Source organism: Rhamphochromis sp. 'chilingali' (assembly GCF_963969265.1).
Source record: "Rhamphochromis sp. 'chilingali' genome assembly, chromosome: 10".
Classification (NCBI taxonomy): Eukaryota; Metazoa; Chordata; class Actinopteri; order Cichliformes; family Cichlidae; genus Rhamphochromis; species Rhamphochromis sp. 'chilingali'.
The window spans coordinates 25,061,103-25,083,395 of record NC_137937.1 but is presented as its reverse complement, the minus strand read 5'-3'; the positions used below and the strand labels follow the sequence as shown (position 1 = coordinate 25,083,395).

Sequence of the window (22,293 nt, the reverse complement as noted above, 5' to 3'; positions counted from 1 at the left end):
CAATTGCACACACACACACACACACACACACACACACACACACACACACACACGGTTGTAAAACCAGCTGCACTTTAAAAACCAAAACTATTTTTCTTTCTCATAGAGAAAATGAACAGGGATACTTTTTGGATTCAGAACACATGGAGTATAAAACACTGAACAGCGATAAAAGACTTGCGTATTTAAAAAGCTAAATTCTGTTGTGTTTCCCTTGCTTTAATAGGCATTCTCACTCTCTCCCCTTCCAAGCCCTTTTCATCCATCCACATTCCCACAGCTCTTTCTCTCTCACTCTCTGACAGATGGGTAGGTAATGAGTTTCGCCTTTCCCCGTCCAATCGTCTGGGCACCAAAACCTGCCCCCCACGCCAAAAATGCCCTTTTAATTTAGCCAAGCGCTGAGTACAGGGATATTACTGTTTAGATACACGCACTAGCACACACACACACACACACACACAAACACACCTCCCCTGACTCCTGGTTGGGTGGGTATGAAACCTTCAATGTCTCATGTGCTAGCTATTAAAGAGCCTGGTTTCCCCCTCACCCAGTCCACCCAGCTTTCCTCCCCAAGTGGTACTCAGGGCTCTTTTCTGTGCATGTTCAAGAGGCCAGTGTTGGCTTTCAAAGTAACCATGGCGGCCATTTTTAGAACAAGGCCTCTGTGAGGTTGCCCTAGAAACCCCTTCTGACCGCCCTGGTGAAATCACACTTGGCCCAAAACACAGAGGAAGCAGGCAATGACAGTGTGTGAAAGAGTGAGTGAGAATGAGTGTGTGTGTGTGTGTGTGTGTGTGTGTGTGTGTGTGTGTGTGTGTGTGTGTGTGTGTGTGTGTGTGTGTGTGTGTAAAGCTAGCTAGCTTGCTAGACAGCTAAACAGACAGACAGATAGATATCCAAAAATGTCTGTGGACCACCCACACTCTTTGGGTGACCCACATCAAAGCATTCTTTCATATTGCACTTCGATCTTTCATTCTCAAATTGTGTAAGTGCAGATTAGCCAGTATGTGACGTCTTGACCAGCTATGACCACTTCTGCTTATTCCAAAAACAAGGGCCCCCCTGAAATGCCAGATTTGTGCTCTTATTTCAGGGAGGAAAGACCTGGGCTAAGACCTGCAGCCCCTTCAACGTACGTCTGCTGTGACGGAAGAATGCCACCTTTATATGCTCCCTATGAAACAGGATTTAGCTTCCCACATGAAGGCAGTTGGTGGGGAGAGGGGGTTTGCTTCGCTAAGCACAAAAGTGCCCAGTGTTCCAAAATCAGTGAACTAAATTAGATTGAGCAACATACATATATTTCCGCAATCAAATTAAGATTCCAAGTCAATGGAGAAAATTCAGGCCCAGCAGTGGGAAGGTCATTAAGTTTATTGGCTGAATTGGTCCATGAGTGACTGTCACCTAAATCTAATATGGCACCCTGCAGTTCAGACAGCACTCATCCTTTCTGTGTGTGTGTGTGTGTGTGTGTGTGTGTGTGTGTGTGTGTGTGTGTGTGTGTGTGTGTGTGTGTGTGTGTGTGTGTGTGTGTGTGTGTGATTTATTCTGAAGTGTGTGTGATTTATTCTGAAAAAATGATGCATTTGAATGAAAAAACAAAAGACAACAAACAAAACCAAAAAAAAATAAAAAGAACCAAGATTAAACAAATGGGCCGGTATGAAAGCAAGTTAACAAAGGCAAAGAGGGAGAAACAGCCAGAGCAAATATTTAAGGCCCAGTCGCCTGCACAGATTCACTTTAGCCTTGCACATTAATCAAATTACCTCGTGGGCTGTAGACAGAGAGAGAGCAACACCTAAATCCGACTCTGCCCTGCTAGAGCTTCTCTGATCCAGAGGGGACCACCTGCAGCAGTGTGAGCTTTAACATGGGATCCTATTTTATGTTGACCAAAGATAGCCTGCTTAAACCTAACAGAGAAAAGGCTATTGGCCTGGAATCCAATCCATTTGGTCGGACTAAACTGAGAGGCCCTGCTGAAAGGAGATCTGAACTGCTACAAGGCTAGAAAAGGGACATAAACTGATGAACAACCCCCACCCTCTAACACGCCATCCCACCCACAGCTAAAGGAGCATTTCCTTCGTCGCAGCTCCTTGAACTGGCCCAATTAATAAGGTTACAAAGACGTACACAAGGCTATGCAGCATCTAAAAGGGTAGGTCTGTGTGAGTAACAATAAGTGCATGCGTGTGTGGTCCTATAAGGAAGAACCCATACAGAGACTATAAACAGACATCAGAGCTATTCTGCAGGAGACCTTGCTCCAGGCGTGCGTGCGTGTGTGCGTGTGTGTGTGTGTGTGTGTGTGTGTGTGTGTGTGTGTCCTAGGTATGGGACAGGCTTGAATAACACAACTGAGCTCCAGGGGCAGCCATATTCATGCCTTAAACCCACTGGTGCACCAAAAAAAAAAAAAAAAAAAAAAAGTATTTTTCCTCCCCGGGTGTGTTTTCATCACCCACACATTTACACATGCATATTTGTACACAAACACACACACACACACACAAGCTCCCAGTCCGAATGCTTATCCTGACAAGACACACATAAGCATAAATTAATGTTCTGAGATATTCTATGAATTTCAATGCATTTACTTCCGTTTGAGAATCTGACAGCAAAATCTGAATGTTAATCATAGGGACGGGAGGGAAAGTATACGTGTATGTCTGTGTGTTTGTGTCTACGTGCGAGTGTGCGCGCACGCTGACGGATGTGTGGGTGATTGGAGTTGTCATCAGCTGGCGGTTGAAATGACAGTCGACTACTGGGCTGCTGCCACTTCGTTGCCACGCGGTACATCAGGAATGACTTGCAATTTTCTAACTATCACTTTCAAAATGGATTCTAATTTTGCTGGATTGGGCCTGTCAGACAGAGATGGTGTTACTGCTCTGCTGACGGATCCCAAAGGTTGGTGTTCAAGAAAATGACCAGTATAAGAAGACAGTGAAGCCTCTCGTCATGGACGGGCTTGAGACAAGAGGAAAAAAAAACAAAACAAAAAAAAAAACAGTTTAAGGGATATTCATTAGAAAATGTTGGGGAACAGGGATAACCAGCTAGCATGACTCTATATAAAAAGATACATAAAAGTCTGTAAAAGTTTATTAGGCCTCAGTCACACAGGCCTAGAGACTGATTGGCCATCTGAGAACCACCAGTTGAGATTGAAAAACCTCCCTGAAAGGTCACCAGTATTTTGCATGAGGGATGCCAGCTTGACTGCAAATACTTTCAGCTACTTCCCACAGTGGATGGATCCACATATCGATTTGGCACAGATTTTATGTGACACAATCCTCCAGTTTATCTGGGCTTATGATGGGCCACTAGGAGAACACTAGTTGTTGGCATCCTGAGGCGTTCTTTGCCTTCAGTCAGACCAGAAAGCATAAAAAGTGAATGACATCCCACGACTTCAAGTGATGGGAAATGAGCAGCATAAACATTGTTGAAATTCCATGCAAACGACTGAAATAATCACTTATAAGAAGAATACAGCCGACTGACATATGATCAGATAGTAAATATATTAGAAGGCTGCTTAGGCGACCAGAGCCTGGAATGGAGGCAAGTGACCAGCAGTCAGCTGCAAACCTATAGCTGACGAGCAGATCATCTACAGTGTGTACTGAGCACAAAAGTTGCAGCTAACACATTTCAAAAGCCACAAATTTTCCTTTGAGGCAAGCATTTTCAATTTCCGGTTTGTGTTGCACTTCTCAGTTTCACTACTGCATGAAGACTCGATGGCAAGTGTTTGCAGTCGAGTTAGTGTCTCCCGTTCCAAAAATGGGCAACTGAAGCAAACTGCTTATAATCAAAGCAATCATAACTGTACACTTCTTTGCAACCAATTTCATCTTCTGACTACAAACAACCTGGTCAGGAAATACATATTTATCCCTAATGACCTGTGGTTGCCAGGAGGTCACTGACCAGTCTCTAGGCCAGGGTGACTAGGATTTTAGTAATCAGTTTCATAGTGACTACCATCAACATCCTGCAATCACTCACCAACTGGTTAGGGAAATCTACATTTTTTCCTTACAACCAGTAATTGCCCGGTGAACATGGCTGGCATTCAGACCTGTGTGACTGTGACAAACTAAAATTGGGGTCTAACAAAACGTGCTATGTTAGTTGTATTTAAGTATTTAACGCTTAAGTCTAAAATTACTATTAGGTGTAATTTCACCTGTGTGGTATTGGGTGAACTGTTCCTTTAGTTGGTATCCAACAAATTTCTGTCACTTGATAAGTTAGCAGCCTGCTAATTCTGTCTCCCATCTGTAAATTAACTATACATTATCCCAATCCATGTGCAAGGTTCATTAGTGTGAATGAAATTACAGATGGCTGGAAATGAATGCGTGTAATTAGCAGAAGTCTGTCCCAGAAGACCCACGCAAGCTATAGATGAAGGTAAAGGGATCCATTGAAAAGCCATTGTTTGCTACTACAGCACTTGAGTAACTTTCTGGTGGGAAACCTATAGAGTAAGTTGAGACAGTAAAGCACTAGCCTTGTTCAAAATGAGCTGGTCTGTTCAGTAGACAAAGTAAAAGGAATAAATGGGGATTATTGAAAAGTGTGTTTTTCAGCTTTTATGCAAAATCTGCATGCAGAAACTCCCAGACTGACATGCAAAATAGATTGTAGATGCGTTTCGTTCACTTAATCTGAACTTTGACCCAGAAATCCTTTGGCGATAATGCAGCTTTTAGAAGTTTGTCGAGCCACTAAAGCTCAAATATTAAAATCGATAATAGAAAAAAAAAAGAAAAAAAAAGAGCAAGTGTGGTTTAAATAAAAAAGATTCTGTAAATGCAGCACAGCGCACAGACAAAAAGCCACTGTGAAAGTTAATGCTGCTGAAAGTGAACAGAATTTATTTGCATATGAAAATAGCTGGGCACTAATGGCACTGGACTGAAAACTGCAGCATGACTGCGAGTGCACATGCGTGGGTTATGTGCGTGTTTTTAGGTTCACTTCTCCACGCCAGGAAATAACCTTACTCTCTTTACCCTTCCCATTTCATTTGGAAAGTCACCCGACACACTCTCTCACACACACACACACACACAAAACCCCACCCCTTGACACACACTCATGATTCCTTCATGCATGCACGCATACTGGCTTCAGTGACTCTCTGCAGTCAACCTCCTTCTGCTCACAAACAGCCCCTCCTCTTTCCTTTTTCTCTCTCCAATAACTGACTCCTCCCCTGTTCCCCCTCCCATGACACACACACACACACACACACACACACACACACACACACACACACACACGCAGAATGTTGCCTAGCCCTAAGCTGACCTGCTGTGTGTGTACTGACGTCACACTATAGACAAGGAGAGGCATCATTCCAGACAGACACGAACACGTGCGCACACACACACAGGCCCCAGCCGAGGGGGAAGCTGCATTCCAGCACAGGCCCACAGACACACAAACACACATCACCACGCCTGGCGGTGGGAAGCATGGGGAGCACTCAGCTGTAGCGGGGAGGAGGGGGAGGATGGCGGGTGGGGGGTTCAGAGGAGGGAGCGATGGCTCTGAGCCAGTGTTCCTCTGAGCTCAGCACTTCCCCTTTCAGCTCCAGCCAGCCGCCAGTTTGCGTAACGCAGCCAATGTAGCCATGCTGGCTTTTTTTAACCCCTTCTTTCCTGGAGTCACTGAGGTCACACTGGCTGTTCTCTGTTCGCCGGCGCGTGCTACATCCTGCCATAAAGCTGCCTCTGCCGGCACCCCCCCATCTCGGAGCGTCCTGTTAGAGCATCAGGCCTGCTGGCATGCTACTTGTGCTTCTGCCTTACCTGGCAGAGATGGAAGCAGGTGCACATGTGTGTTAGTGCCACAGTGAAATGTACAAAAAAGTTATTTATCGTCTCCCTGCACAAAGAAAATAAACAAATCTACATGGAACAATTAAACAGGTGGGCAGTCTATTGGAAAGTGACCTGGCTTCATCAGCGACACCCCAGATAAGACAAAACTGTGCAACAGCTACAGCAGCAGTTTTCAAACACCATAACTGAAAAATATGTAGCTTGCACAATAATCAGTTTGACCATTAAAAAGGGAAAAACCTGACACAGGTAAGGTGTCTGTGCACTGCATCTATTCCTCTGTGTATCTGCTGACCTTCTCTCCACTCTATACCCGAAGTGATGTGAGGCTTCATGCATCAGATGTGCCGCCTACCCCCCTCCCTAAAAAGACAAACAAAAAAAAAAAGACCCAGTGGAAAGTGTCATAGCTCACACTAACCACAGCAGACACAGTCCACGGTGGCAGGATGGGCAGAGTGGGGGTTCGGGGTGTGGGGGATGGGATGGAGGAAGAAAGGAGGGGAGGTTCTCTCACATTTAATATCGCTTGACACGCGTCATCCAGCATCTCTCAAACAGTAGCTGAGCCTGTGTCAAAGCCGTGGCCCTGTCAAAGATCCTGCGCATACAGGACGCACCTTGTGCACACACACACACACACACACACACAAAACAAAGGCAACCCAAAGACAAATAACTCAGCCACCTGGCGCCTTGATCGACGGGCTGTTGCAGAGAACGGGAATAGCTGGGATGAAGACAAGTGAGGGAAAGAAGAGAACGGGCAGGAAGGAGGGGGAGCACGAGAAAGGTTGATGTCTCTGCTGAATCGAGGTGGTCGATTCGCTTGCCTGCGGGCTATTCCTGTAAATATTGACGTTGATGTTAGCACCACTCTCTTAAGGATAAGCTATAAAGCAAAGGGGGGTGGGGGGGTGGGAGAGAGTCAGATTTACTCTGTGCAAACTGTAAGCATCTGAAATCACACGCTACGCTCGGCCTTCAGAAAGCAAGTCGAAGGGGAAAGGATGAGAGACTTTTCAGGGTGAGGACCTGAAACACATGGGGGAACTGAGATCTCTCTCGGTAGGTTTACAACTCACTCCTCTCCTCTCCCCTCTCTCGCTCGCTTGCTCTCTCTCTGGATGGTTAAGGTTTCCATTCTTGGACTAAAAGCAGGCAGCTGACATCAAAACCTTCAGAGAGACCCTTATTTCCCAGAAACAGCTCTGGTTTCATGTAAATAGCTGCCTTTCATGGCTACATTGAGATAAATTGCACCCTGCTGGACAAGAGGGGGGACAATATTCACCCTGGAGCCTCTTTTGTTGACATCCGTGTGCGTTGCCATGACAATGTGTGTCTGTCCGGTGTTGGGTCTATATGCATGTACATTCAGGGGGCAAGCACACACACACACAGTGCAAAATATGCAGACAATAAAAATATGAACACAAGTATCTTCTTTGTCAAACACACAAAACACCGGTTGCACAAAATATTACAAAGAATACTAAAACAAGCGTGACCGAAACACAGTTTCAAGCTAGACTTCATTCTAACCATCATGTCCTTGTGAAGGCCTGTAGGCAGAGAAGTCTATTACTAATCATCCTCACATTAAAAAAGAAAAAAAAAAAAAAAAGGGGGGGGGGGGGGGGGGGGGGAAACTAATCCAAGAATGACAACACCCTTTCCAAAACCCTCCAGAGGACCTCGTCCAGTTGACTGGGAATTAATCTGCCAGAGGAATGCAATGATGCTTGAATTCATTTTTAGCACATTAACAGACTAATTCTCAGGTTGCTCAACATGCACATAGTCTGTATCGTTTTAAACTTTAAAAAATGAATTACTGTGATTGCCAGTACACCCAAAGTACCTCCAGATTATTTGATCGAATTACCTCAAATTAGCATTTTCATAAATGACAGAAGAATAATCGTATCCTTACCCAATTATGCTGATTACATCTCTTCAGAGACTAGTGAAGTGAAGCGCTATGTCACCTCTGAGACCACATCAAACAGAGGCCAACAGCTTTGTTTATATTTTACTATGCGCTCACACTTTGATATCCTCATTATGTTCATTTGGGATGCCAGAAGGAGGAGAGGATAGAAGGGGGTTTGATTGGGGAACGAGGGGGTGAGCTGAGGGGGGGTCACTTGCCCGCCACCACATCCACTGTACGGGGCATCGAGGGGCCTGCATGTTAACCGTAAGGATAGAAAAGATTATGTGTGCATGTGTGTGAGAGAATCACCTCCCGTGGGCAAGTCAGCATTCACCCATGAAGTAGGTCAGTGAAATTTGCCCAAATTAGGTCAGAGGCAGTCAATGGGTGCCATCCTGAACAAGAGAAAGGATAAAAGGGAGGGAGTGAGAGACAGACACAGAAGAGGGGTTGGTGGGGCGGGGGTCTATAAGGTTAGGAGAGCAGAACCAAGCGGCTTACTTCATCTCAGCTTTAACACTCAGTTAATTACTGTTGCACTGGTCCATACAAAAAAATACATGCACACCAAAAAAAGAAAGCAGCCTCAAAGTGAGGGCCCAAAGCAGAGTTCTTCATAACTTCAAGCCTGTCACTATTTCTCTATTCAAACATTGCTGGTATCAGAATCAGTGCACATCAAAAGCCCGTTTTGATTGAAAATGCTCTTGAAAAGCAGTCCGATTCAGTTACAGCGCTTAGGTTTGATTATTTAGCGGCCCCACCTCCTGACTCTGCCCCCTCAAGCTGTTTGGACGGTAGTTTCTTTTGTCATATGCCTCCACGTCTTGCAGCTCCTTCCACGCCCCACCCGCCCCTGCTTCCCTCCCTGTTTTGAGGAATCCACGCCGGGTTGTTGTGCACTGATGCCAATAAGTGAGGGAAGACAGGAACCTTTGATGTCTGTGGCACTTTGCGATTCGCTTTCATCATCCCGCGTCTGTCAGTCAGCAAGAGAAAACGTGACTCCAAAGGAAACTTTTGCTGCTCTCCCACCCCTCCACCCCCACCCAGCAAATCACTCTCCACGCATACATACAAAATTAAAACATAACAACAAAAGCCGACAACAAATGCAACAAGAGAGGAGGGGGGGGGGGAGAGACTGCTGTGGGCATTAGACAGACAGGAATGGGTTGAATAATAAGCAAAGAACGGCAAGTTTTTCCACAGGAGAGACTATTTTTCTTCCTGCCTGGGCTTCACTGGCCCACTTCCACTCAAAGGGAATGTGTATCCCAGTGTAGCTGCAGGCTGCTCTCTGAACTTTACCCTGTCAGTCCCTACAGTCGCCCTTTCAGAATTGCTCTGTGTCAAGAAGGAAGAAGCGTATTGGCGTGTGTCTTCTGTGGGCAATGTCTGTTCAAAAGAGTGATGATGGAACCTGTGCCTGCACCTAATCACACAAGCCTGCACCCTTCGCTCTGACAGCCTCAGAGGTTAGGGAGGAGGTGGGCGGGGGGAGTGAACAAAGGCTCCCTTTCCCTGGGCAGCGATCAAACTTGAGCCCTCGGCTTGTCTAGAATTGTGACAAGGCCCACTTCCCCTTTCGCTGCTTTTCCCCATCCTCCCCCTACTGCCAATCATGTGTCATATGCTTCACACTCTCGCACGACGCATGCTTCCATGCGCCTGCCGTGTGTGTCTGTGCCGTTGCCTGAGCCAGAGCCCGTCTACACAACTTAAAGACACGCACGGAAACTGGAGTCGAGGAGACGGAGGAGACACGCGACGAGTCTGAGAGCTTCACGGAAAGTGTTAAGCCAGAAACAACCGAATGTACAAGCCGAGTGTGGCTTGGAGTAAAGCGAGCCACATTGAGTTACAGTGACTAACGTTATAGCCAGAGAGAGGAAGATGCCTGGCAATGGATGCTGGGCAAAGGAGCCAGAGAACTGAACTGCAGCCAACCTGGATGAGGCCTCAGTCCAGATATGTTGGGACAGTACCAGGGGCCCAGCTACAGCCTGTCAGAGCAGGGAGGAGGGTGAGCAAATGAAGTAGCAAGAAATACACAATTAAAAAAAACAAAACAAAAAAGCCAACACACACACACACACACACACACCCACACGAAAAAGAGAAAGCAAAACAGAAGGCTTATAGGCAAAACAGAGAGAAAGAGAGAGAGAGCGAAGGGTTTTGAGGCTTTTCAGCTCCAAAGTGGGATGGAGGGGGATGGTTGGAAGGAACCACTGAGAGTCAGGCAAAACTGGAGCCCAGGTTCAGAGGCAGGGCCAGGGCTGAGCTGGGGCTGCTGAGAGAGGAGCCAGGGCTAGAGGCCAGAGAGAAGAGGGAGAGCTGGAGGAAGGGAAAAGGGGGGCTGAGAATAGGAGGAGGCTATGGCAGAGCTGGAGCTGGAGCTGGGGCCAGAGCCAGAGCCAGAGCCAGAGCCAGAGCCAGAGCCAGGGGCCCCAGCTTTAGATTTAGTCAGCTGTTCCCCTGGCCAGCAGCTGGAAGTACATAGGGAGAGTGAGGGAGGGGAGGTAGCAAGGGAAGACAGGGACTTCGTTGGAGAATTTTAACTGGGAAAGTGAGAGATGGAGAGGAATTAGAAAGAAAAAAAATGGAGGGAGGGAGGGGGAGGGGGGGAGAGAGAGAGAGAGAGAGAGAGAGAGAGAGGTAAGAGTAGAGAGAAGGGGGTGAGGAGGGGAGGTGTGGAGGTTTGGAAAGAGGACAGTGGAAAAGCCATTAGATTCCGAGGAGAGAGAAAACAGCACCAAGACCAGACAGACTGACAGAAGGTGGTTAAGGCTCACTGGCTTCGCAACCACTCTTCACTTCCTCCCTTACTGGTCCTCTCGCTCCATCATCCCTTTCTTTCTTTCCTTCCTCCCTCCCTCCATCTATCCGTCCATCCTCCTCCTCTCCTTCCGTCACTGGTGAGCTATTCTCTGGCCACCTCCTTCCCCGACCAGTTGTGCTTCGCCAACAGCTCTGCTATTCATTACGCACGACCTGCAGGCGTGACCCTGAACACACACCGAGATCCCAAACAGGTGCCCCACACACAAAATACACACACGCAGACACACAGCATCGGCAGCGGCAGCAGCAGAGGGATCACACTTAACTGTAGGGGGAAGATATGCAGGGAGTGTGGACAGAAGGGCTGTAGCGGGGAGAGAGAGAAAGCTCAGTGTTGCTGCCAGAAAAGCACTGCAGGAGGAACAACATGGAAAGATGGAAAGAAGAACAAAAATATATAGAAAAAACAACAATGTAATTAAAGCTAAGCACACTTTGTTTCCATGAAAGTGGCGAAATTAGATTTGGAGAAGGATGAGTGAGAGCGAGGGGCAAGGGTTTGCCATGGGGCAAGCAGCCGCTGCTAGCAAAGCACTTTACGGCCCATTATATTCCATTCAGATGGACGAGGCGTCTGGGATAAAAGCATTTAGTCTGTGCGTTACTGAGTGACTCAGCACTTGGAGCCTTCACAGGTGGACCCCCTCATAACTACACAATGCATATCAATGAAGTGGCCCACTCACTGCATATGGATCGCTCACTCCCACGCCTCTGCCTCTCTCTTTTTTGCCCATCCTCCTCCACCACCCACGTCGGCCTTTTCCTCCTCAACCTTTCACACCTCCTTGTGGAAACACTCTACCTCTCTGTTGTTTATTGTCAGATTGAAGTAATTCCACCTGCTCCTCTATATGAAAGACTTAAATCGGGACGGCATCCAATAAAGCAGGAAATAAATGGAGCTGCAGAGTTCAAAATAAATAAATAAATCTGTGCATATTTCTTTTGCTGCACTTTCCCCTAAATTATTAGGAGCAATTTCTGCCATGTATGGAATAGCTGACCCACCTCCTTGCCTGTCTTTTCCCTCTTATTTAGCGCTGATACGGTAGACAGCTACCCCTCCTCCTCCTCCCTCTATCGCTTCCTCTCCATCACTCTCTTGTCTCTCTACAGCTCTACCTCCACCCATCTGCCCTTTCCTCTTAGTTCTACCTCTGCGCCGCTCCATCCCCTGCTCTCCTCCCCTTGGTAGTGGTTAATGGCACAGGGATCCAGCGTGGAATATAGATCAGTGCGAGATGGATGGGGCACCAGGAGCTCCGGCCAGTCCCGTAGGTCCCAGACCAAAGATTAACTAAATATTAGCTGACAGGAAGAGAGAGGCAGGGACACAGCTGCAGCTGCTAGTGCCGCTGCTGGCAGAACAAACGACAGAGACCGTTTTTAACCCCTATTGCTCTTGGGAGAGAGACAAACACATGCGATAAACACACCGAGATGCAAAAATACACACAACGCATGGGGCCAAGTGCACCGCCATGCACGCATACACACATGCTATCAGAAGCACCCTGGGAGAAGAAGTCCACTAATCACATTCTCTCCTCCCCCCCTCCTCGTCTGCCCTGCCAAGGCGGATGGCGAGGGGGGGGGGGAAAGGAATAAATCTTTATTAGGCAATGTGTCCCTGCTTTATCGATCGCTTCGCTCCTTCCCTCCCCTTCTCTCCTTTCCACCCCCTCTCTTTCGCTCCCCTCCTTTTGTTATTTTAGGCGTGTGTCTGCCATCCAGTTCAATTGAGTCGGGGTGTACATCAGAGAGGACCATTACCTATGTCTCCCTGGGCTGGGCTGTCACTGGCTGTGAGGAGGGTATAGGATGAGGTGATGTAGCCACCCAGGAGGGACAGCTAGCCTGCTAGCAGCAAGCCAGTCTCAGCTAGAATGCAGACAGACAGGTTGGCAGTGACACACAATGGCATACAATCATCCTCAACAATGCCAGGCAATAATGCTAGCGTCAATACTTCACCCACACTATACCCATGCCGTTCAACGAGCAGAGCGTGGGACAGGCATAGACCGGTTTCAGTCAAAATAAGATTATTATTTCCACATTTCGCTCTGCTTGGGAACCTGCATCCCATTTCATGTTCAGACATGGAAAGTGGGAAGAGGGGAGAGAAGCAGCAAAACCCCCAGCAGAGAACAGAGCAGGCATCATCACAGCAGATTTGATTGAGAAACAGCAGTGAAAAGAGGAACTGCAGTGGAGGCGGGTTGCAAAGCAGCTTGCAGATGCCTGCAGAAGTCACTGTGGGTTGTGTAAAGCATCTTAAACAGCACACCGTGTATGACATTTGCCATTTTGATGTGTAGAAGTTTATCTGCTATTGTGGGCTAGCATTCAGATCAGCCGATCAGTCAGGATTTTTAGTTAGGTTTATGTTTGTGGCCTGGCAGAAGTGTTGTGATCAGGGCAATAAACAAGTGTAATTCATCAGTGTCGACCTAAAAAGGTTCCAGGATGGTCTGCAATGCCTAAAAAAACAACAACATCAGATTGAGGATCATTTAAAAACTTCAGACAAATACACGTCACAGCAAGTAGGCCAAGTCTTGTTTCTCTCATAAATCCTGTAGTAAACAGAGAGCTTGTGAATGTAGAAAGAGCGACTGCCCCTGAGACCTGGACACAGACTGGTAGTTCTAGCAAAGCACAGAGAGGAGGAATTAGAAAGCTTGTTAGCCTTCTTTTGGGACTTTAGACACAGGAAGCTTGATGGAAACATGCTGTATCTAGACAGGAGCCGTGTAAAATACAATATGGGTGTCTTTAGCCTGGCTTGGGAATTGAAACTTGAAAATCAGGAAGTAGAGAAACAGAGACAATGGGAGCTTAGAAGCACAGAGAGGGAGTGCAAGTATGGAGGTATGGTAAGACCAAGAAAACAGGTTGGCAAGAACAAGGAAAACAGGAATGAAATATGAAAAAAAAAACTAAGCAAGCAAAAAAACAAAACAAAAAAAAAGAGCATAGAAGTGAGAGAAAAGAAAGAAAGAAAAAAACCTCTTTAGAAGGGCAAACTAAATTCCATAGTCATTTGAAAGCCTTCTACTCCTTCCCTCTGAATCTCTCTCATTCTCTTTCTTTGTCTCTCTGTCTCTCATGCCTGGAGAGCCTTTCCAGCTCTATTCAGCCCTGCTCTGCCACAAAGCAATGAATGCATGTCTCACATGCCACACCGCCACGACATCGTTGGACCAGGCACAGCCAGAGGCACCTTGCACTCTCAAAGCCTCCTCCTCTACATAGCTCACACGGCACTTGAGCCTGCCAGGCAAGAAGAGAGAAGGGGATAACCCCCCTCGTCTCAATCTGGCTCAGATTCCCGATTGTTCCACAAAAGGGACAACAAAAGTGGGCATACTCTTTGTCTCCTCCTGGACCGTTCTCTCGGGTGAGAAATTGCTTATTGGGACGTGTAAAGACGCATGCACACATTCAATCAAGCAAGCAGCCTTTTCCTTTGGTCAGGTGCTACTTATTGGAAAACAATAATGCGAGCAGGGGCCTGTCTTTCAAGGAAGGCAGTCAGCCACTGGAGGGACAGTCTGACCAGATTGACCTTTGACTTCGGTAAATCCCTGGAGATCAGATGAAGAGGTCAACACTGGGCCAGCTTAGTGATGGGGGAGGGACCAGTCAATGAGTGAACACCTCTATCAGTATGTATGTGTGCGAGCAACAGGGGTCAGTGGCAGGTAAACCCTCATCCTCTGCTGTTGTTTATTCAAAGGCGCCTAGTCACCGGCACCCCGGCACTGTGAGGTAAATGTGTGTGTGTGTGTGTGTGTGTGTGTGTGTGTGTGTGTGTGTGTGTGTGTGTGTGTGTGTGTGTGTGTGTGTGTGTGTGTGTGTGTACATGCAAGAGTGGAAACGAGATAGGGTGGGAATGATGACAGACGGGAATGTCATCCACCCTCTTATCATTAACATGCCTCACCTTTATTCAGCCTGACACACACAGCCATAAACACGCTCAGCGAGCCATTAACACACAAAGTCACACACGTACATTCGCCTATTCACACAAAGTTAAATAGACTGAAAGAATCCTGCCTTTACTTATAAGCTGTGCAGGAATTTGGGCGAGCTGTGTCTCAGAAGTAGCTTTACAAGGCAGATCCACCCGAGTTAAAGTCCAAGTCCAAATCTTTATGGCCTTGACTGCCTTCTTATTAGAAAGCCCTGGGCTGTTCGTTTGATATAGACGAACATGATACAAGAATTATACACTCACTACAAGGGAAAGTTTGTGTTATTATTATTATTATCATTATGCTGTGTATTTGTTTAGGATAGACCAAAGTAATTGTTCTTAATATTGGACCACGGCAGGTAGCTTTCTACTTTCTGAGCAAAGCACACAGTGATTATGTACGCACACAGACACACACAAAACCGCAAAACGTTTGGCTTCTGAGGTGACAACAGCTGTTGACCAAACCACATGGAGAAGCTTTGGATTGTGGTAACAGTGAAGACGTGTGCAAAGTCTTTACTACAGATGTACATGCAAGCATGCATGCAAGGCACAAAGACAGGCATCCATCCACAATAAATATATACACATTTAGCTCTCCGCTGCAGTAAGCGCAGACTTGGACTGCTTTTGTGCTTATTTCAGCAGCACATTGGTGCAAAGTGGAATTCATTAAAAAGAAAAAAAAAGTGAAAGGGAGAATCAGATAGGATAACGCTGAGTGCTGCATTCCCCTGTTGTTATTATTGCCAAATCGAAGTGAGAGGGGTGGCTGGTAATAAAAGTCATTAAATGAAATAGAAAAAACGTCTTTTAATAGGGCCTTGTCATTGTGGATTTAGTACCCTTTCTATCGCCTGCTCCCTGTGCTTCATTCCCTCTGCTGACAGAGAAGAGAGGGGCAGGAGCTGTGTGGAGGAAGGACTGGATTCCTAGACAGAGTCAGCCAGCCGAGGAGCTGTGCTGACGCACACACAGCAGCCACAGTCTGGGACAGGAGACAAGTCAAGCTGGAACAGGGACTGGGGCAGACGTTACAGAGCTCATGCTGGAACTTTATTACTTTAGCTGGTTTATTTTAACAAGCACCAACACACGCTGATCTTAAACGCTGAGCATCTCTGAATATATGCTTCTATTAGTGTGCAGGGTCATTTTGAAAAGAGGTCTTTGGTCTACTTGCGATAGGTCTGGCAGTGTGGCAGATATAGTGAAGCTATGGTTGGAACTGGGAACGTTCATTTAAGAGGGGTAGGGAGGAAACGGCTATGTCTGGGACTGAGAATGAGACAGAGGCTGGCTCCAGTCAGGTAGAAAGACTGGAAACAGGGCACACAGACATTAGTCCGAGCTTGAAATGACAGGACTGTCTACAGGTATAGGCATTGGAAATGGGAGGAGCAGGGGACAGTTAAAGCCAAGTTTAGGAGATGGAACATGGCTGGCTACAGGAAGTTATGGTCTGTGGTGGGAAAAATCTATCTAAAGGCACATCTGGGAACGGGGTTGGTTAGAGTTTGGAGCTAAGGCTGTGACAAGCATTAGGGACCTTCTGGAAAATTCTGACATGATGGGATCGAGGCACAGCTAGCAGAGGAACCAGTGGTCATCTATCACTTAGTGGCTGCAGCATGGCATTGTTTCTTTATAGGGTATATCCTTAAGGAGGCCACCCACATTGCTTTCAAGCGATAGAAAGCGGAAACTGAGATCGAGCTGAAACTTATTATTGCAGAATTAAAGTAATTATCATGCAAACACATTTTGGATTTACTGTGACGCTTACGCAACTTTTGCTTTAGATGGAAAATATTCTGCTCAGCTGGAAACATACAAAAAAAAAAAAAAAAAAGAAAAAAAAAAAGAAAAAAAAGAGTCATTTTCCTGGATGCTTTGCCAATCTAGGCATTATCTCTCATCAAGTAATATTATGAAATAAACAATAGCGAGATCAAAAGATAAACACAAAACACAATCTGTTGTCTCTAACCAAACGACTGCAAAGCCGCATTTGCATGTGCACACACTCGCACACACACACGCGGAGGTACTAAGCTAACATGTTTCCATTACACGACAGCTGAAAGGTATCCTATCTTCTTTCCATTCGGCCAACATAATGAGACAAGGCCCTGGAATCTCCTTCTCCCAGGCTCAGATACACAAAGCCAGACGGAGAGAGAGAGCGCTCTCTTTAAAGACTCCACTTCTCTTCACATGGACGCAGTTGCTGCCCCTCTCGCTCCCTCTTGGACAGCCAGATGTTTACACTAGCTCTAGGCTCAGGCATGTTTCCATGACGATACAAGCCCAGGGTTAGTCATATGCCTAGGGGTAGACCTGATGCACCGGATCCTGGATCACTGCTCCCTCGTCGCTATCACCTTCAAGCTTGATCTACAGACATCTGATAACCCTGACTTTCACAGAATCCTCTAAAAGAACTTTTGCTTTATAGGAAAGCACAAAACCTTCATGGGGAATAATTTTGAAAAGCCTCTGAATTCTATTGTGACAGCATTTCTTTAAGTCCGGCATCACAATTTCTGCCTCTTTACAGCAGTATGGCCTCCCAGAATATTCGAATAATGCTCAGTCTCTCTCTCTAGCTCTCCCTGTCTTCAGCGGTGGGCATGTGGGCTCATTCTCGACGGGCATTGTAAAAAAGATAAAGGAACTCTCTAACCTAACAGGAAAATAAAACCAGATCCACCCACATGAAAAGAAACAGCCCACACACAAACAAAAAGAATAAGCCCTCACCCAACAAAAACAGCCTTAACGCTCAGCCCGATAGCGTCTCGCAGACGACATGCTCCTGCAAGATTTGCGTTGCGCATCTTAAATTCTGCACCTTTGTGGACAGAATGTTTGAATGCTTGTCGATGTGGGCCCCGAAGAAGCTCTTTTAAAAAGCCTTATGAATCCTTAGCTCAAAAGAAGTGCATAGGGAAAAAAAAAAAAAAAAAAAAAGGATGTGGATCCATGAGTCTGTTCTTGCACAAACAAGTTTGTGTTCCTTCAACTTTGTAAAATATTTCTCTTTGGCATTGTCATACCAGCAATAACTTAACAATGTGTGCAAACCTTCATTGTTTTTACCAAGCCTTTTGTTTAAATGCTGTTCTCTGTATGTTGTATTGTCGTCTCATATTGGCCGAATGTTAAATAAAAGTTTTTGTGCAGCATCTCCACTAACACACCCATGGTGCACAATAATGGAGCCACACAGACAATTTAAGCAGAGTCTGTGTTATGATTTTCTCCATGTGACAAATAGGAAGAGATTTAAAAAAAAACAAACAATCAAAAAACAGGTGAAATAACAACCAGGCGGGTGGTTCGCCTGGTTGTTATTTCACTGTTTCATTGACATCATGACTTATTTTTTATTTTTCTTCTAAAAGAAGGAAGAAAACGGAGAGTTGGTGAGAGCAGATGACGCAGAAACCTAATTAAGATTCTCCAGAGCGTGAACAAATTAACCTGAGTTATGAGCATGCAGAAGCAAAAGACAAGACACACATATATGCAAACATACCCACAGACACACACACACCTAACAGTTTATCTCTGGAATAGGTGGAGTCGGGGAGGATGACATTCACACTTACACCGGCATGACTGCCATGGACACTCAGTGATATTTTTGGCAGGGCCAAGGCAAAATATTACAGGCCATTTAGTCCGATAACACCACCATGGAAAACACAGCAAAATGGTCCACAGGTTATGGCGTATCTACTTTCATTCAAGTTTAATTTAAAGCGCCCTCAAAGTGTCCGCCTCATCACTCAGATTTGGGGCAGTAAGGATGATAAAAATGACATGTAGCTTCATGTGGAAGAAAAAAAAAAATTAGCCTAACAAGCGGAGCTGGATAAACAGGCTGTCCCGCGTAGACTATGCTAATGACGACGCAGAGAGCGACATATGCCAGGCATCAGTATGTCACTCCTCGGGGACATGGGGGCTTACGGTAACAGGATAGGAAGGTGGTGGTGTGTACAGTGGTGAGTTATGGGGTTTTTCCTTTTTAACTCTTAGTACAAAGCCCTGGAGGCAGACGGGGGGTGGGAGGGTTTAGAAACACAGGGATGAGAGTTCAAGGGAAAGGTACAAGTCTTGAATAAATGACAGCAGCGGAGATGAACTTGACCCATGCTGGAGGACTAAAACAGGAAGGAGGGTAATGAAGTGCAAACATGCTTTGTCATGCCATGTTACAGCCATAGGATTAGAATTCTATAATTAGAGGATGGGGCACAATAACACTAGCCTTCCTTTTCAGGAAGATGAGCCGCTGAGTCTAAATTACACAAGGGGACCAGAGAACAGATGCTGTGATCAGAACAGGCTGGTCTAGAAGTTTTCTATACCGGTAAATGATGCTCAGTTGCCACACGGTACAGTGTGATTGACAAGCTAAAAAAAGATTCAAAATTTGGCACCACTGGTGAGATTTACTGATGTTTCTGTGATCACCTCATGACAATGTAATTTTTTATGACAGACAGCTGCTGTTAGGGGGACTGCTTTCCAAAGCAAGATGCATATTTAATGCTGTTCGTTTGCAGTTTTTCATGTATTATTACACACAGAAGCCTTTAGAGGTTAAGGTTAGGTATGTGGTCCGACACCTGCTCTGTGGCTGACCGGAACATCAGTGAGGAGCGCAAAAATACCGAAGCCGGGTTGTTATAACGCCGCTATAACCGAGGAGCAGTGGACCGCTAAGATAACGCCTGAATTTCGTATATGAAAATTTATCTCAGAGGCTGGCATTGGAACAGATGAGCCCGCATGGGAGAGAGAGCGAGCCATCCATCTCACTCTCTCCCCCTTTTTCCGCACTTCATTCTTTACTTTCATGCATCTCCCTTCTCTTGCAATCACCATTTCAATGCTTCTTTCCTCTTTTGCATTTTCCACCCACATTTTCCCTCTAGGCTTCCCCTCTTTTTCTTGATATCACCCGATCTATTGCTCTTCCCCTTAAGCGCCATCCTCCTATCCATTCTCTCCATAGCACTGATGTATGGAAAGAGATGGAGGGACCCAAAAAAAAAGGAAAAAGGCTTGTGATTAATGTCTTTGAGAAAAAGATAAATAATCACAGGAGACTGGGGGCTGGTAGTTGGCCTTAGGGGAGTAAATATGGAGAGTTTTATAGCTGCTCACTTGGGAGAGAGGGAGGTAGAGGACGGGATGGGAGGGGAAGGAGTGGAATACAGCGACAGCAGATCCATTCAAGTATATTAGCTCCCCCCAACCCCCATACACAATAACCTCTGCATCTATTCTACTGCTCTACTGTCTTTCATCATCAACACTGAATCCCATCCCACTGACAGCACACACATTTGCACACAAGAAGCCACACAAAGTCATGCATGCATATACGCTTGTGTGCGCACACATACACGCCCTAACAGCCACCCTGCACTGTTTTCCAGGCCAGACCCACTGTATGTGTTTGATGGGCCAATACATGTGGTGTGTGATGTGGCTGACAGCCTCCTCCCTCCCACGCTGCCCTGCTTTTAAGCCCTCATCCTCCAGTGGCTGCCTGTCCCCTGGAGTAGATTGCATCTTTTATTTATCATTTTCTCTTCCTGGCTTTATCTTCCCAAGCTTTAAAAAAATAAAAAATTCTGGGGTGAAAATTGCAATCAGCATAACATGCCCTCCTCCTGCTGTGTACTCGCCTGTCATTCTCCACTCTCTGTGAGCATGCGGGATGAGACTGACAGCCCATGCAGACTCAGACACACAGACACACACACACACACACACACACACACACACAGAGGGAGAGAGATGCATGTGCAATTTCCCTCTGTGTTTATCAAGCCCACACACACACTCTGACACACTTTTCCATCTCTTTAAAGCAGACAGAAGCACATGCATGGCCACAGTAAATGACCTCGTTACCCTGCCTGTCACTATTTCCCAAAGCACACACACACACTGCTTACATATACCTCGCTGACGCCTCACACTTTTTATTTAACCCTAAGCTGAGTGCTTTGCTTCCTAAAGCCCCAAATGACCGAGCCCATAAATGAGACTAATGCTGGGGAATCTGGTAAACAGGCCAGAGAGAGGGAGGGAGAGCTGCCTTCCTGTCTGCCTACTCCATGGCTACTATTGTGCACTGCACATTCTCTGAGCCCACAAGAGCTGAAGCCATCTCCACACAGATTCTTTGGAGGGATAGTAAGCCAAGAAGTGAGAGAGGAAGAGGGAACAAGGAGGGGGAAGAGAGAGAGAGATAGGGAGGGAGGGAGGAGGAAGAAGATCATGCATAAAATCTTGTTTGCAGAATGCATTAAGATTCAGATGAACTGGGGAGGGTAATGGGATTAGAATCCTGAACCGTTTCCAAGGGTGGGGAGTCGGATTGACAGCTGAGTCTATTGCACTGACGATTGCAGTGAAATATTGTGGCTCTGGCAAAGGCAGCCAGCCAGCCAGCCAGGGGGTTGCTGAGCCTATAGCACCTCTAATTACCCCGAGCTTTACCAAAAATAATGCCGCCAAGGGGAAAAAACATATTTGTCATTACCCCGTGCATATAGCTTGGGCTTTAAGTGAATATTGGAAAGGCAGAAAGAAAGACTTCAGTCCGTCTCACAAAGGTGTTTGGCAAACAAAACAGAAGCACTGTGGCTTTAAATCACCGTCCCTCCCACCCTTTCTAAATATCGTCTATTTAGCCAGCGGTGAAAAGATATAGGGGGCTTTTGTCTGCGTACCCATCGGTGGGGGCATGGAGAGCTAGAAAGACACAAAAATAGGAACAAAGTGCTAAGCTTCCAATTGGGATGGCTGTGGGCCATTCAATGCGCGCAGCTCAGTGGGTAAAAACAAGAAGAAGTGGGCTACTATTACGGGCTTGTCTGAAAATAGGCTGCTCTCACACACAGCTATAGGGTAGACTGGTGTGGAAATACCCTGCATTGTTTATAATAGACGAGACTAAGGGAGGCAAACACGAGCCCTTTAAAAGTCTGGCATGGCTCCAATGGAAAAGGCAAACCGTGCTAGTTGGGTGTTTTGTTGGTTATATGCTGTTTCCCTGCGTTACTCTAACGCTATGGTCCACTCACCGACTTGCAATACGTTGTCCACCCAGCCACCCTCCAACAGAGTGACACCCCGTAGGAAAGGCAGCTGGGTCTCGTCATTATTGTCCCCGCTAGTTCCACTTTCCTCTCCTCCAGCGTTGAAAGAGGAATACATACAGATTTCCTTCTCGCTTCTCGGGAAAGACCAATATACGATCCTCCGCTGGACGGGCTCCGGGATCCTTTCGAACCGCTCCTCCACCCTCTGGAACGGCCACTTCTCCGCGACTCTGCGAGCCGCGATATCGAGCAACGACTCGGGGTTGTGCGTTTTCCCATTTCCCGACCCTCCCGGAGCGGACCCCGCGCCGCCACACAGGACACCTCCAGCCCGCTGCCCCTGCCTGCACGCCGGGTTGTAGCCGGGCCGGCAGCAGAGCCTCTTGGCTGGGGGCTGCTGGACTCGCTCGGCCATGTTCGCACCGCTTCCAACCTGAAGCGCAGTTCCTCTCCGATCATATAAACGGGATAAGGAAGAGAAAAGGGCAATCTCGC

General features: G+C 46.6%; 1 protein-coding gene across 1 annotated transcript in view; it reads right to left on the bottom strand.

Annotated features, from left to right (window-relative positions):
- The window catches only part of LOC308404078 (zinc finger SWIM domain-containing protein 6-like), a gene marked incomplete at its 5' end in the record, with an annotated part of 47,145 nt that extends 24,932 nt beyond the window's left edge, over window positions 1-22,213 (bottom strand). Inside the window, one exon of the mRNA XM_080893920.1 lies at window positions 21,781-22,213. Coding sequence (XP_080750046.1) covers window positions 21,781-22,213 — 433 coding nt within the window. The remainder of the gene's footprint in view (window positions 1-21,780) is intronic.
- Window positions 22,214-22,293: the final 80 nt, after the last annotated feature.